Genomic DNA, 13,857 nt, shown 5'->3' with positions numbered 1-13,857 from the left:
ACGTTCCGAACTTGCTTGGCGTTCGGGTATCTTCAGTCGACTTTTTCGCAACGTCTCCGGCGCCCGGGAGATCTTCTGGGGATATTGCAGATCTACTCCATACAAAATGGCGGCCGCAAGGCTATCGCCTACGGCGAATCTGCTACGGAAGTCCCGTCTTTTTTCTCTCCCACCTGCGTTGTCGCCGCCTCAGGAACCGGCAACCTCCAAGACCGTGTTCGAGTCAGACACCGCGACCCTTCCTTATCCTATTCGGGCTTCCATTGTGACACCAGCTTCGTCGCTAGCTAGAGGAGATTGGGGACTGAAGCGACCTCTTCCTGCAAAGTCTACGACGGACAAGTCTTCTAGACCCGTTGTTCGAGTTAAAGCGCTCGACACTTTCGAACATGTCACCGACTTCGAGTCCGCCGCGGATCATACGGTGACTTTGGAGAAGTTCCAGGAACTGAACATGCCGATGTCTCTTCCATCCAAAGTCAATTATGCAACGGCCGTTATCCCAAGGCACCAGAGTCCTTTCGAAACGCTTGTCGATAATACAGAACGTAGCCAGAGTCTAAAGGAGCCTGGAGCCAAACAATTCAGACACTCAGGCCCCTGGCTTGCTGGGCAGACCGAGACTGAATTCAAAGCTTACCTGGAGAGAGTCCGTCGCAGGAGACCTGAACTCCTACAACAGCTCCGAGAGCGACTTGTTGCGAAACGAACCGCCGAGCGAAGGAAACAGGCCCAGGACAATGGGGAGGATCTCGAGGGTCTCGATAAACCTGTTGAGGTTACCGACGAAGAGTTCCAGAACTACATCAAGTCCCTCCGAGCAGATCCATCTGCTCTAGGTCCTGTCGTCTTCGAACTCCTGGACCTTCCTTCACCACCAGCGGTGCCCAATGACCGCATCGCTTCCAAGCACTTCTCGCCCCCCGGAACCAAGCTATCTGCTGCGGAATACGCACACACTGGCCCTCCAAGGACTCACCCCTCAGCAGGTCTGTCGTACACTCGTTCCCATGCTATACTATACAACCATCCTCAATTCGGCCCTCAAGCGTACCAGCGCCCTGTTCAGGCGCGTATCCTGCGGCCGAAGGGAAGATTCAAGGGAAGAATGTCTAAGGCAATTGCTGGTGTTGGTGGTATTGCAGTGGAGGACCTGAATGCCATGACTTTTGCCGACCAGGCCGGTACCCCAGGTCTGGCGTACTTCGATGCATCGATCCCCGGTGGTGCCAAGTACTGGGTTACACCGGTCAGAGCCTCTGTGGACTCGGAAGGTAGGATCGGATTGGCTTCGTACCGGGCGAGTGCTTCAGCAAAGGCTCCGTACGGAATTGAGGAGTACAGAAAGCCCAGCGTGACCAATATCTCTGCTGTGGCTCGCAGTGACCAGAAGACCGTCCCGCGTTTGGACAGGCTTTCACCACGGCAGCCCCGTTTCAATGATTCTGCAAATTTCCAGACAAGACAGCCTCAGAAGGGAACTGAGGACATCGCCCGGAACCTCATGAGAACGCTCAGTTCGTCATAACGGGGTCGAAGACGCAATGCTTTATGTGTTAAGAGATAAGATTTGTGTGACGGGAAGGCATAGTTCGCTGTACAATAGACGGCAAATGTAAAGCTACTCCTATATTTTCTTCAGGTCTTTATTACTAAATACAAAACGGATTAAGATTCTCCTATGAAAGAAACTCGGTTTTAGATCTTGTAGCAAGTAGTATTAGCCTCCCATCTGCAGTCATCCATGCCTCTCATATATCACGTGAGACATGAGAGCTGGCTTCCACGTGACTAGGGCAACGGAGGACACCCACAAAACCCTAAGCGAGAGCGGCACAACTGTGAACGAGATATAACCCATCATCGCCGAACGATCTTTTCGACTTCCATCCAGCAACAACCGCCAAAATGGGTCGCGTCAGGACTAAGGTAAGCCACAATTCGTTTGAGACAGATCACCACCGAGTGAAAATGACAAATTAGAATTTGCTAACATTCCAATCTGCGTATAGACCGTCAAGAAGTCCGCGAAGGTCATCATCGAGCGTTACTACCCGAAGCTCACGCTCGACTTCGAGACCAACAAGCGTATCTGCGATGAGATCGCTATCATCGCCTCGAAGCGCCTTCGCAACAAGGTTAGCAAAGATCCGACTTCCGCGGATACCGTGACCGTAGACGAATTCGTGCTGATATGAACTTTCTTTTTCTCAGATTGCGGGCTACACCACGCACCTGATGAAGCGTATCCAGCGTGGCCCTGTTCGCGGTATCTCCTTCAAGCTGCAGGAGGAGGAGCGTGAGCGCAAGGATCAGTACGTTCCGGAGATCTCGGCTCTCGACGTCTCCCAGACCGAGTCCGGACAGCTGGATGTCGACAGCGACACCAAGGACCTTCTCAAGAGCCTTGGCGTAAGTTTTTCTGTGCTTTTGAATTCTCCTTCCTGATAGTCAATGGCTGACCTATTGCGCTTTTCTCTATAGTTCGACTCTCTCAAGGTCAACGTTGTCAACGTCTCCCAGCAGCAGGTGCAGGAGCGCCCCCGCCGCTACCGGTAAATCTAGTGTTACGAATTTCAAGGAAACAAAAAACTGTGCACTGGTCGGGCGTCTTTTCATTTCGATGATGGCTTTTCCTCGTCACGTGCTGGCTGCTTGCCAGTTAATGTAGCTTAGAAAAAAGGGCTACGGTCCACGGATCAGGAAATGAAAGAAGATTCCAAGAAATCAAGGTGTCGCGGATTCCCCTGATGGGGATGAAGCTTGATCGCCAAAATACGTCCCTCTTGTCTTGCTACGTGCGTCGCAACGACCTACGTACCATGGCCCTTGGGATTTTCGTACGAACATCTCGGGGTACATGGAGAGATTCTTGGCGTGGCATGAGAGGTTTCTTTCCCAAAACTTCTCATTCTATGTTAGGAGTCTATGAACCGAATTTGTAGACTATATAGTAACCCGGGGTATCATCCTCTCAACGCCGCCTGTAAAGACACTTTTTAGATACTGCCAACGCTTCAGAGCTGGTCAAGGAGATCACCGTCTCCATCGTCATATTCGCCATGGGTGCCATGGCGCTCTTTGGGAGTATATCCTTCAATGGAGCCTCCTTCACGGTCTTCCGGTCGGAGAACTGGTGCTGTCACATGTGAGCTGGAAGGATTATCCTTCTCCATAATCTGAACGTCGACCCTTCCGCTACGGAAGGCAGGGTTAGAGTCGCCTCTCTCAAGGGCTAGCTCTTTGGAGCCGTCGCTGGCATCTGCAACAGCAAGCCTGTTCATCCTATCCGCCATATTTGCAGATTCGCTCCCTCCATCCACGTCCAGGTTGCGCATCCCATCGACCACCTCCCCAACCGTTGTAGAATCAGCCTCCTTGCCCTTTCCTTTGTCTTTATTGCCAGCTTTCTTCGCCCTGGCCTCCTCCAGGAGCAATATGTCCTTCCCACGCGTATCGTCCGCACGTCGCTCCCAGACCGGGTCCTCAGCCAGCTGCACGCGTACGTACATGGCGCGCTCCGCACACTCCTCCGAGCACCACATCTCCAGCTTCTCCCTAGGCACGACCTTCATCTCGCGCCCGCGCCCGTTGGGCCCGCTCCCCTTTGCGCCCCACAGGATCCGATACTTGGCTTTAGGGTCTTCCTTGCGGTGCTCGCGCGGGCAGAGCGCGTACCCGCAAAGACCTTCAATATTGCGTTCCAGGATCAGGTTGTCGTAGTCAGAGGGCTGGAAGGGGACGATGGCAGATTTGAATACTGCAACATCGCTGGCGGAGGGACAAGCGGGGTCTGTGGAGGGCGAGGAGGGGAAGGATATCAACTCGAGGATCCGGTCAAGGATCAGAGCTTCCGCATCCTTTTGTGCCTGGATCCGGTGCGCGTGGTGCAGAGCAATTGCCAGATGGCGCGGGTCTCGACCTGATTTCTTCTGGGGAGCTGGTTTCTGCTGTCGCGGTTGTGGTAGCTGTCCCGGAGGTGCTGCAGCTTGTCCGGGCTCAGCTGCGAGGGAGCTGGCAGCGGCGTGCGTGGAAGGGATGGAGGTTCTGAGGATGGATTTCTGAGGTGTCGGAGTGCCGGCCATGGTGATACAATGATGTTGAAACAGTCAAGGGAGATCTCTGCTCGACTGGGTCTGGCCTGAAGTAGTGGTGGAGGAAGCGAAGAAACGCTAGTCTGAGCAGGAGACGGGCAGACGGGGAACCACGGAGCAGCTGGTAACTTTGTGGATGGAAGACGTAAAAGTAAAACGGAGCACGGCGGGGTTCAGTAGTGGCTGGTCAGCGCGCCGTGAGGGCGAGACGATCGACATCAAGACTCATGTCAGTCTGAGGGACTCGGAGGAAACGGTGGCGTGGACAGCTCGGCTTTGGTCGAACTGCGGGAAAGGAAGCACTAGCCACGCCGGGCCCCGATCGTCGTCGCCGTGAGCGGCTCGCTGACCAGAAACCAGAGTCCTGACGCCCGCCAGCGTGATGGCCCCGATGCACTGCCGTCCTCCACCACAACCCCCCCGTTCACGAAACATCCCCAGCTTCCGGCCTTACCATCTCCTGTTATTCTCCGTTCTCTCCGAGGCTGCTCTGCTGCTACTTCTACTCTAATTCCCTCTCCAATCCTCGAAGCCTTGTTCAAGGTGCGTGTCCCGCCTTACCCCAGTTCTGCCGCAAGTTGTGGATGCTTTGCGTTTGGGGTATGCCCACCGACGTACGTCAGCAAGGCCGCCATTGACCCCCGTGCACAACTGCTCCTTCTCAGCATCCAAGTCTGACCAGCTTCTGCAGATCAGGGGTGGGAGCGCTGTTTCTAATTTGTCGTTTATTGCGGCCAAATATCCCTCCACTGCCATCTCACCTGCAGTGTGTCCATCGTGAACTACTCACAACCCTCCGTTCCGCACCGTTGTCAACGGCACGGTTTCCCAGATGTCCATCACGCCGTTCACAGTCAAGGCGGTCTTTGAGTACTCCTCGGCCCATGAAGATGACCTCAATTTTCCCATCGGCCAGATCATAACGGTGACGGAGGAGGAGGATCAGGATTGGTACTTCGGGGAGTACACGGACGACTCGGGGACGAAGAGGGAAGGCATATTCCCCAGAAATTTTGTCGAGAAATACGAGCCGCCCGCTCCGCCCAGACCTTCACGGCCAAGCAGAGTCAAGAAAGAAGCCGATATCATCTCTCCTCCGGAGCCTGCGGTCGAGGCTCCAGCCCCTCCAGTCCCGGAGACCAAGCCAGAGCCGGAGGTAGAGACGGATTCTCCTGTGAACAAAGAGAATGCTTCACATCGGGCTCCGTCTCCCCCGGTTGCAAATGTCTCTGCTCCCGAAGTTCCTACCTCACCTCCGAAGCAGGCTCCGGCTCCTCCGCCTGCTCCTGCTGAGCCAGCGCAGAAGCCTGCTTCCAAACCCTCACCTCCTGCGGTCGCGGACAAGCCTACTGGAAACTCCTTCAAAGACCGCATAGCCGCATTTAACAAGGCCTCTGCGCCTCCAATTGCTCCGCTCAAGCCGGGTGGATTGAGCGCACAAAATTCCAACGTGTTCATTAGAAAGCCTTTCGTTGCGCCACCCCCCAGCAAAGATGCCTACGTTCCCCAGCCTAGAGAGCCACCTCCAAAGATATACAGACGAGAGGAGGATCCGGAGGTTATGGATCGCATCAGCCGTGAGCCTCCGGTATCAGAACATCGTCCAGCCCCGACTGAGGCGGCAGAAGAACCAGCCGAAGATCAACCTAAGCCAACCAGCTTGAAGGAGAGGATCGCGCTGCTTCAGAAACAGCAATTGGAACAGGCGGCCCGTCATGCAGAGGCGGCGCAGAAGAAGGAGAAGCCGAAGAAACCTCCGAAGAAGCGGGTGGAGTCGCACGAGCAAGCAGATGGTGCGGAGTTGGAAAGGACGGATACTACTGAAACTGCTAAAGGTCGCACTTCTGAGGGTGCTGGAGGAGACGAGGCCAACCGCTCACGCCCGACAACAGCTGCCTCTCATCTCGCAAGCCCTCCACAGCCATCTCGGGAACTCGTGAGTGACACGAATGACGCAGATTATTCCGGCGCTGGAGATACTGAAGACGCGGAGACGTCTACTGGCAAAGAAGAGCTCGATGAGCGTCCGCCACGAAGCTCGCATTCGAAGTCCAGTGTCCCCGCTGAACGCAAAGAAGAAGCGCAGGACGAGGATGAGCAGGATGAAGAGACAGAGGAAGAGGAAGAGGAAATTGATCCTGAAATAAAGCGAAGAATGGAGCTCCGTGAACGGATGGCGAAGATGAGTGGTGGTATGGGCATGATGGGAATGTTTGGTCCTCCTGGCGGCCTGCCTGGACTAGCTGGTGCTGGTCCTCGGAAGCCAAAGCCATCTGCGGAACCTGATAGGAGACCTTCTGGTGAATCTGAGAGGGCTGCCCCTGCGATGCACGCACCGCCGGTTCCTATCATGGCCTTACCTGGGATGAATGCCAGAAAGCCCCCTGAACAGCTCTCATCCACCAAAGAAGTGGAGAAAGAAGACGAGGAGGAAGCACAACCTGTTCCTGTCACCCAACAACACCCCCCTGAGGAAGTCCCTGATGTGGAGGATGTAGCTCATGAAGAGCCATCCCCACGAGCGTCCATCGATAGAGCACCGCCACCCCCTCCCCCTCAAGGTGAGAATACTCCTTGTGTTCCTTTGGATATCAATTAGTATTCTGACAATCACTTAAGAGCGCCCAGTCCCAATTCCTCCTCCGGCAGAAACCCGACCTGTTCCGCCGCCTGTGCCTTCTGAAGAGCCTGCATCAGCTCCACCGGTGCCAGAATGTGTGTAACTCCCCTTGAGTTTTCGCAATGTATAAAAGCTGATGTTGGGCCTAGCACGGCCTGTTCCGCCAGTGAAGTCTCCAGTGTCCCCTAGTCCTGGAGAGGAGTCGGACGATGAACTCTCAGCCCACGTCAGAAATATGTCAAATACTTTGACAGGTGTCCAAGCACCTGATGCTCCGGCCGCACCAGCACCTCCTGTCCCTGAGCAGCCTCCTCGTCGCCCATCCACCTATGACGCCACTTCTCCAAAGTCTCCAACTCTCAGCTCAGAAAAGAGACTCAGTCGTCCCCCTCCACCGGTGCCTACTAGTCCGCCTGCGCTGCCGGCATCGCAGACAAGACCGCCTCCTCCGCCTCCGCCTGCTTCTGCCGGCCGTAGATCAACTGTTGACAGTAGAAGCAGCATCGTCTCACCGACTTACAAAGCTGGTGAAGATAGCGAAGGTGAGGTTACGGAATACGATGGAGATTACGATACCGATATCGCCCCTGGAGCGAAGTACAAAGATGCGTTGAAGGCACATGGCAGAGATTCTAGTCTTGACGATGGTACCATCACGGATGATCCGTCGCTGCATTCTCCAAGAAGTCCGCCGGAAAGCCGCCCACCACCTCCACCTCCGACCGCTCCAAGAGCAGTGCCCCCTCCTCCTCCGGCTCAGCCACCTAAGAGAATGTCTATCGATGCCTCAAGAGGTCCCCCTCCACCAATTCCTGCTCCTAAAGAGCAGTCTTTTGAGGAAGACAATGAGTACGATCCTTATCAGTACACTGCTCCTCAGCATGGCGCTCCTCCACCCCCACCCCCAAGTGGACCACCAGAGGTACCGCGCCCCGCTGAAAATGAAGATGACGAACTGTATGATGCCTCCCCAGTACAAACTTACTCAGCTTTTCCGCCTCCTCCAAGCCATGCTCCGTCTTCACCACCTCCACCCCCCTCGCGGAGTCAGCGTGGATCTGTTGATTTCATGAGAAATCAGCCGGGTGGGCGAAGATCTGTGGATTTTGCCCGTCCTTCATCTTCTGACCAGGGATATATTGCAATGGATGTCGACCTCGGACAAGGAAGCATGTGGTGGGCACAGCCCAATACTCCTCCACCCGTTTTCCAGAATCGGAAAGATCTCGTCTATGAGATCGAGGAATCCAGCACAACAAAACGGGGCGGAAAGACAACCATTTCTAAGGACGTTTATGTCCTCTTTATGGACTACTCGCAGACTGTCGTCACGGTGCAGTTCGATGCGAAGAACCCGGCGGACGCATCACTCGATCAGCGTCATGAACCTCCTCCCAACCGGCCCCGTCAGGACCAGCTCGAGGACGCTCACCAGCAGTTCGGTGCCCAGATCTCTGAAGCCGTCAACGCTATCCAGAACACCACTGTCGGAGACGGCACTCCCCACGCCCTTATTCACCATCTCCTTTCCCCACTCACCGATGCACTGGGCCCTGTCGGGACACGCTCCTACGGTGCCCTTGTCTACGCCAACCTTGCCAACGCTTCGGTGCAGCAGAATGACGAAATCCGTGCCGGTGATATCGTCAGCTTCCGCAACGCGCGCTTCCAGGGCCACCGCGGCACCATGCACCAGAAGTACAACGTCGATGTCGGCAAACCGGACCATGTCGGCGTCGTGGTCGACTGGGATGGCACGAAGAAGAAGATCCGCGCATGGGAACAAGGTCGGGAGAGCAAGAAGATCAAGATGGAGAGCTTCAAGCTGAGCGATCTGAAGAGCGGAGAGTGTAAAGTGTGGCGAGTCATGCCGAGAAGTTGGATCGGTTGGGACAGCGGGAAGGAGTAAAAGAAGAAAAAGACAGAGACATTAATGATATGAAAGCTCTTACTCTATCTGCCATGTGTCATTCATGATAGGGTGGATTCCTGATACTTGTGTCTTTGAATTGGAAAAACATCTCTGACAAGGGTTGATCAAGGACAAGAGGAAAAAAAGTGATGACCATACCAGATGGACGGAGAAGAGGAAATGAAACTAAATAAATAAATTAGGTTATTTAACTTAGCGATTCATGATGCAGATGCCTTTCGTTGTCTGTCATTCTTCTTTTTGTGTGTCTTGTCTTTCTTGTTCCAGTTTATTTATCTATCTATTTATTTGTTCCAAATGAACCTTCCCCCTCTTACACATTTGAATTGAATATTGTATCTACTTTTTTATTATTATTTACTATTCATATTTATTCTACTGCCAACTGCCAATATTTTCATTATTAATCGCATGGCGCTCGTTATTCTGATTCATACATTGTTGTTAAGTTTTGCTTCTGTTCTTGTTATTTCTAACTATTTAGCCCTTACTTTTTACACATCATACATAACATACAATACATAGCTCATTATTCGTATTCATCCATTCGTGCAAGTTGTATTTACCAAACTACCTAATCTACCTACCTAATCCATAGCCCGCGTTCTGCCATGCTGCGACTGGCGGCATTGCAGCATTATCGCAGCTTAGCTCGAGCATCTCTGACACAAGATTGATGGTCATTTATATTACCTCTCATAGAAAGGTCCAAATATCCAATGGTATATTGATGGTACACAAAGAAAAAGTCTATGTATGAATAACTACCTAGTACAAATTGCTTGCTTGAAGAAGAACGAAAAAAGAAAAGAAAATAAAAGTAATCAAGTTTCAAAAAAGGACATCAATCAAGAGAAAAAGACCCCAAGCACACCTTATTGGATTCAATGGCAATTGGTGAAAACGAAGTGTTGAGAACCTTGAGCTCTTTTTGCCCCAACTGCTGAAATAGTACAGACTGCTGCTGTTCAATTGAAATTGACACGAAATGCAAGAAAGCGAAGTAAGATTACTGGCCTTGAATGTCGATAATGACATGGTCCATGATCGTAAAATCGACACCAGTGGTCGAGAATAGGTTACAACAATAATAACTCCCCTGTTGCTGCACCTCCCGCAGCCTGCGGCTGAAACGCTTGCTGCTGGTTCTGGTTGACGACGTACGAGGTCTGCGGGGCCCCTCCACCGCCGGCTCCGACGTCACCGCGACCACCGAGGTTCAGCGCCGCCATCTGCTGGCTGCCGACACCATTGAAGTAGAGGTCGGCCGCGTTGACTGCGGCAGCGAGGTTGCCTCCGTGACCGTTGCTGCTCGAAATGTCATTCGTCAGTGGGACCGCGGTGGGATTGACGACGGGAGTGAAATCAAAGACCCCGTTCGCATTGTCGTCTTCTCGGGGCTTCTGCAAGGCCGGGCTGTCCTGAAGCCGCTTGGGTCTCGCGTTACGGAAGACCTGCTGCACTGGCTTCAGGTAGACGGTTGCGAGGGTGCCTACGTTCAGGCAGAGCTCCTCGAGAGTCTTTGGATCGAGCTTCTCACTTTCCGCAGTGATAGGTGGCTTTTCACCCATCACGATGTTCTTCGCGGCGGCAGGGTCGGTGGACAGCAGACGCCAGTACATGTAGCCTCTGTCTCTGAGGTCCGGGTCGTCTGTCTCTTCCGTACACCATTTCAGAACCTGGGGCACCAGCTGTTGACCCTTGGTCGGGCGTTGGATAAACAATTTCACTGTGGCCGTGAGAAGGGCAAGCCGCACTTCGATAGGTTCATCGTGGAAAGTAGCCAGGTAGTCCTGAAGGAAGCCGTCCGAATTCTCAATTCGGTCAGCATATTGTCCAATGATCCAGATGATGGCAGCTTTTGCCTCGGGCTCATCCAGCTCGTCAATGTTCTGGATGACAGCTCCGATGATGCCTTCATACTGGTTGGGATATTTGCGGAAGATATTCCGAATCACTACTGTCGCTTCCTGTACGATATACGGGATTTTAGCGTTCACCAAGTCCAGAAGGGCATCGATACACTCTCGCGCAGCAGACTCGATTTTGATGGCCAGTTTTCCAATGGCGCGCACAGCTTTGCGCACGAAATGAACATCGATTTCTGTCGCATATCTATGAAACTGTCAGTCAAAACCCCACTTGTTGCCATACCAAGCAGACTTACTCCCGAAGCTCTGTCAACACTACCGAGATGTTCTCCTTCGTAGTAAGCATGAAGATCAGCTCCAACTTAGTAACCTTGACGTAGATCGGGTCATTATATTTACAGAAGAATACCCGGATATCATTCCGTAGTACTTCGGGTCTCTTCTGTAGAATAAGAATTGCGTTTCGAAGCGCCAGATACTGAACTTCTGGTGGTTTCGATAATAGGGTGACAAGGGGTGGTGAAAGCTTTTTTGCCAGAGAAGTGATCTGTCTTTCGTCGGAGATGTAATTCATGAGGTAGAGTATGACTCGGATGGAAGTTAAAACAACAGCGGAATTGGAGTGTGATAGTCGAGGAGCAATTCGCTCTGCGAGAAGCAGTGCTTCTGATGACTCCTTTGGTACGTAAGACATTAACGCCTCAAGGATATATGTCTGGCCCCATCTGTCCAGCATTAGAAACAGACGCCATAAACGAGCCGCAAAGGGGGGGGGGGAGACATACTCAGAGCAGTCTGGCAATATCGACACGATTTTCGATGCGCTCACGTAGTCAATGGTCAGAGAAATGGATTCACTCCGTTCCCAGATATCCACCAACGCAGCAAGCACGCTCGAAACCACCGTCGGGTTCTCATCCTTCAACATCCTGTTTAGCCGATCAATGAGATCTGAGTTCTCCACCATTTTCTTATCGTGGTCGTAGAGTTTCGCGACGCAGAAGGCCGCAGTCTTACGGACGTAAGGATCCATGTCCCCCATCAATCGTTTCAGGGGCTGGACCGTCGCCTCTACGAATTCGCGGACGTGGATGTAGGAAATTGTCCGCAGAGCCAAGGCGCGCACCAGCGGATTGGTGTCTTCCATATCCTGAAGCACCTTCTGTCAGTTTGTATATACGAATGCTAGGGGGACATCGTTTGCATACATCCACCAGCCTAGGCAGCGCTTTCAAAGCAACATCCGGCTTCATCCTCGAGTAATTGACCAGGAACAGGAAGCACCTGTCACAGCACCATCAGCGGCGGTTCTCCTCTCCAGGCACTTGTTTATGTATCATCCTTTCGCAACATACATTTTCTTGATCTCCAAACTCGGGATGTTCATGCAAGCGATAACGTCCGGGAACAAGCCGATCATATCATTGTTGCTCATGGTCATGTTGGCGACAATCTTTTTGAGGGCGATCTTCTTCGCGGAGAAATTCTTGTCCTTCTTGCCGCCGCTGTTGAGCTCCTGCCGCAGCTCCGCGACTTTGCCCTGTGAAGTGCGAGCATAATGTGAGCTAGGGTACGTCGCATACGGAGTGACTCCGATGAACATTGGAATTCAAATTCAACGGGGAGCAATGGATAATGGAATAACAACACAAGAGCGGGGCATATCAGGGAAAGGTAGCAAAGAGGAGCGACGCCTCTGTAGTCTCGTGACAGTTTATATGCAACAGACTGCAACAGGGAGGAGCGTCTGAGCGACGCAGTCGACGTTGGAGCCGGGCTTTCGACACGGCCCTGTCTGTCTGCCATTGAAAAATGCAGAGACGCCAGTCGAAAAGCAAAGGAATAAGAAAAAAAGGGACCGTGGTGTAATAGCCAATGGGTTGATAAATCGGGGGGACAAGCAAGACATACCCTCGCGAAGAGCTTCGCGTCTCCCCCGCCGGAGCTCATGGTGGCTTGAATGGCAGATGACTCCTCTTCGCTTTCTCCTCAGATAACTAACGCTTCGGTTCGGACTCGAGGGAATAGACACCACCACCCGAATCACATGGGACGGTGTTCGTTGGACGAGGGGGGATAGAGAACGCCCTGGGCGCTGCTTTAGTTGGTTGGCTGCACGGGGGGCAGAGCGCCGTCCATGCCTCGACTCGAACGGTCTGGCGGTCGTCGATCACGCAGGGGTGGGAAGGAGGGAAAAAAACGAACTGACGCGAAGCAAACCCAAGATGCTGGGAAAAGCTTCAAACCGCAACCCTGGGGGTAAAGCAGTAGTTCTAACTTCTCGTAACGGTCTCGCTGGGGAGAAGGTCCGGAGAGCCCACGAGGCCCTGCGTCTCCGAGTGGACCGGCTTCCGCCCGCCGCCCCAGCCGACTGACTCTCCGCAACGGCGCGACTCCTGGAGCTACTGATAGCTTGTATCTCACCTCTCTGCCATAATCAAGACAACCGCCAACAGCCTCATCTCGAGGTATTCCTTGCGCCATGGCTTCTACAGCCTCTTCCGGCCCTCCTCCTCCTCCGCCGCCACAATGGGTCGTCGCCCTGAACAATCCCGCGCCAGCGCGTCCGCCGAAGACATCCAACATCCCCGACCCGCCAGGCTTCTCCAGTAAGGCTGCTGGAAAACAGGTACGATCCCTACTCAAAATAAAGAAAGAGAAAGGATATGGAGGGAGAAACTTTCTATCCCATTCCCGCGCCAGCATTCTTTTCTCTTGAAATTCTCCAAAAAGCGGAACACGCAAAACTAACAAGAACAAATCAATCCTCTAGCGTGCTCAACAACAACCCTCCACCACAACCCCTACACCCTCCCGCCCCGTCGAGACCGACACCCTCAAGCTGAAAAAGGCCTGGGAGATCGCTCTCGCCCCAACGAAACAGCTCCCCATGAACGCCATCATGATGTACATGTCCGGCAACAGCCTGCAGATCTTCAGCATCATGATGGTGTTCATGCTGTTCAAGGGCCCCATCCAGGGCCTGATGGCGACGAATACGACCTTTTCCAAGTTTGAGACGGACGCGACGCGCGGGAAGCTGGTGGGCGTGAAGGCGGTGTATGTGCTGATGCAGCTGTTGCTGCTGGCGCTGGGAGTGTGGAAGGTGAATGCGATGGGGTTGTTGCCGTATGTTTTTCCCTTTCTTCCTATATAACCCTTTCCGTTTTTTCCCTTTCCGGGAAGACTGGACACATGCTGACGGGGCATCTTTCTCATGAATAGAACCACGAGATCTGACTGGCTGGCATGGGAGTCGGAACGGGAACCACTGGAGCGGGCTTTCTTTGCTTTTGGCTGATGAGGCGATGGGATCAATGCCGTGATAGACATTTTTAT

At 53.1% G+C, this 13,857-nt stretch overlaps 6 protein-coding genes across 6 annotated transcripts; 4 read left to right on the top strand and 2 right to left on the bottom strand.

Annotated features, from left to right (window-relative positions):
* Positions 1–106: 106 nt before the first annotated feature.
* On the top strand, positions 107–1,528 carry VTN00DRAFT_240 (mitochondrial 37S ribosomal protein bS1m; the record flags this gene model as incomplete). Its single annotated transcript, XM_069428614.1, has 1 exon — positions 107–1,528. One exon carries the CDS (start codon positions 107–109, stop codon positions 1,526–1,528), a length of 1,422 nt encoding a protein of 473 aa, XP_069290948.1.
* A 380-nt stretch (positions 1,529–1,908) lies between these two features.
* VTN00DRAFT_239 (40S ribosomal protein eS17) lies at positions 1,909–2,559 on the top strand (the record flags this gene model as incomplete). Its single annotated transcript, XM_069428602.1, has 4 exons — positions 1,909–1,929; positions 2,013–2,138; positions 2,215–2,412; positions 2,485–2,559. 4 exons carry the CDS (start codon positions 1,909–1,911, stop codon positions 2,557–2,559), a joined length of 420 nt encoding a protein of 139 aa, XP_069290947.1.
* A 458-nt stretch (positions 2,560–3,017) lies between these two features.
* On the bottom strand, positions 3,018–4,085 carry VTN00DRAFT_238 (uncharacterized protein; the record flags this gene model as incomplete). The annotated part of the gene is made up of 1 exon (XM_069428591.1): positions 3,018–4,085. One exon carries the CDS (start codon positions 4,083–4,085, stop codon positions 3,018–3,020), a length of 1,068 nt encoding a protein of 355 aa, XP_069290946.1.
* An 841-nt stretch (positions 4,086–4,926) lies between these two features.
* Positions 4,927–8,623, top strand: VTN00DRAFT_237 (uncharacterized protein; the record flags this gene model as incomplete). Its single annotated transcript, XM_069428580.1, has 3 exons — positions 4,927–6,655; positions 6,714–6,809; positions 6,864–8,623. The coding sequence occupies 3 exons, from the start codon at positions 4,927–4,929 to the stop codon at positions 8,621–8,623; spliced, it is 3,585 nt and encodes a 1,194-aa protein (XP_069290945.1).
* A 1,103-nt stretch (positions 8,624–9,726) lies between these two features.
* VTN00DRAFT_236 (uncharacterized protein) lies at positions 9,727–12,468 on the bottom strand (the record flags this gene model as incomplete). The annotated part of the gene is made up of 6 exons (XM_069428569.1): positions 9,727–10,762; positions 10,815–11,243; positions 11,304–11,668; positions 11,727–11,802; positions 11,874–12,058; positions 12,430–12,468. 6 exons carry the CDS (start codon positions 12,466–12,468, stop codon positions 9,727–9,729), a joined length of 2,130 nt encoding a protein of 709 aa, XP_069290944.1.
* Positions 12,469–13,000: 532 nt separating this feature from the next.
* On the top strand, positions 13,001–13,819 carry VTN00DRAFT_235 (uncharacterized protein; the record flags this gene model as incomplete). The annotated part of the gene is made up of 3 exons (XM_069428558.1): positions 13,001–13,147; positions 13,292–13,647; positions 13,744–13,819. 3 exons carry the CDS (start codon positions 13,001–13,003, stop codon positions 13,817–13,819), a joined length of 579 nt encoding a protein of 192 aa, XP_069290943.1.
* Positions 13,820–13,857: the final 38 nt, after the last annotated feature.

Source organism: Thermoascus crustaceus (genome assembly GCF_041956765.1).
Source record: "Thermoascus crustaceus strain CBS 181.67 unplaced genomic scaffold VTN00scaffold_1, whole genome shotgun sequence".
NCBI lineage: Eukaryota > Fungi > Ascomycota > Eurotiomycetes > Eurotiales > Thermoascaceae > Thermoascus > Thermoascus crustaceus.
Note: the sequence above shows the minus strand (reverse complement) of the source record. Positions and strands in the feature narration are given on the sequence as shown.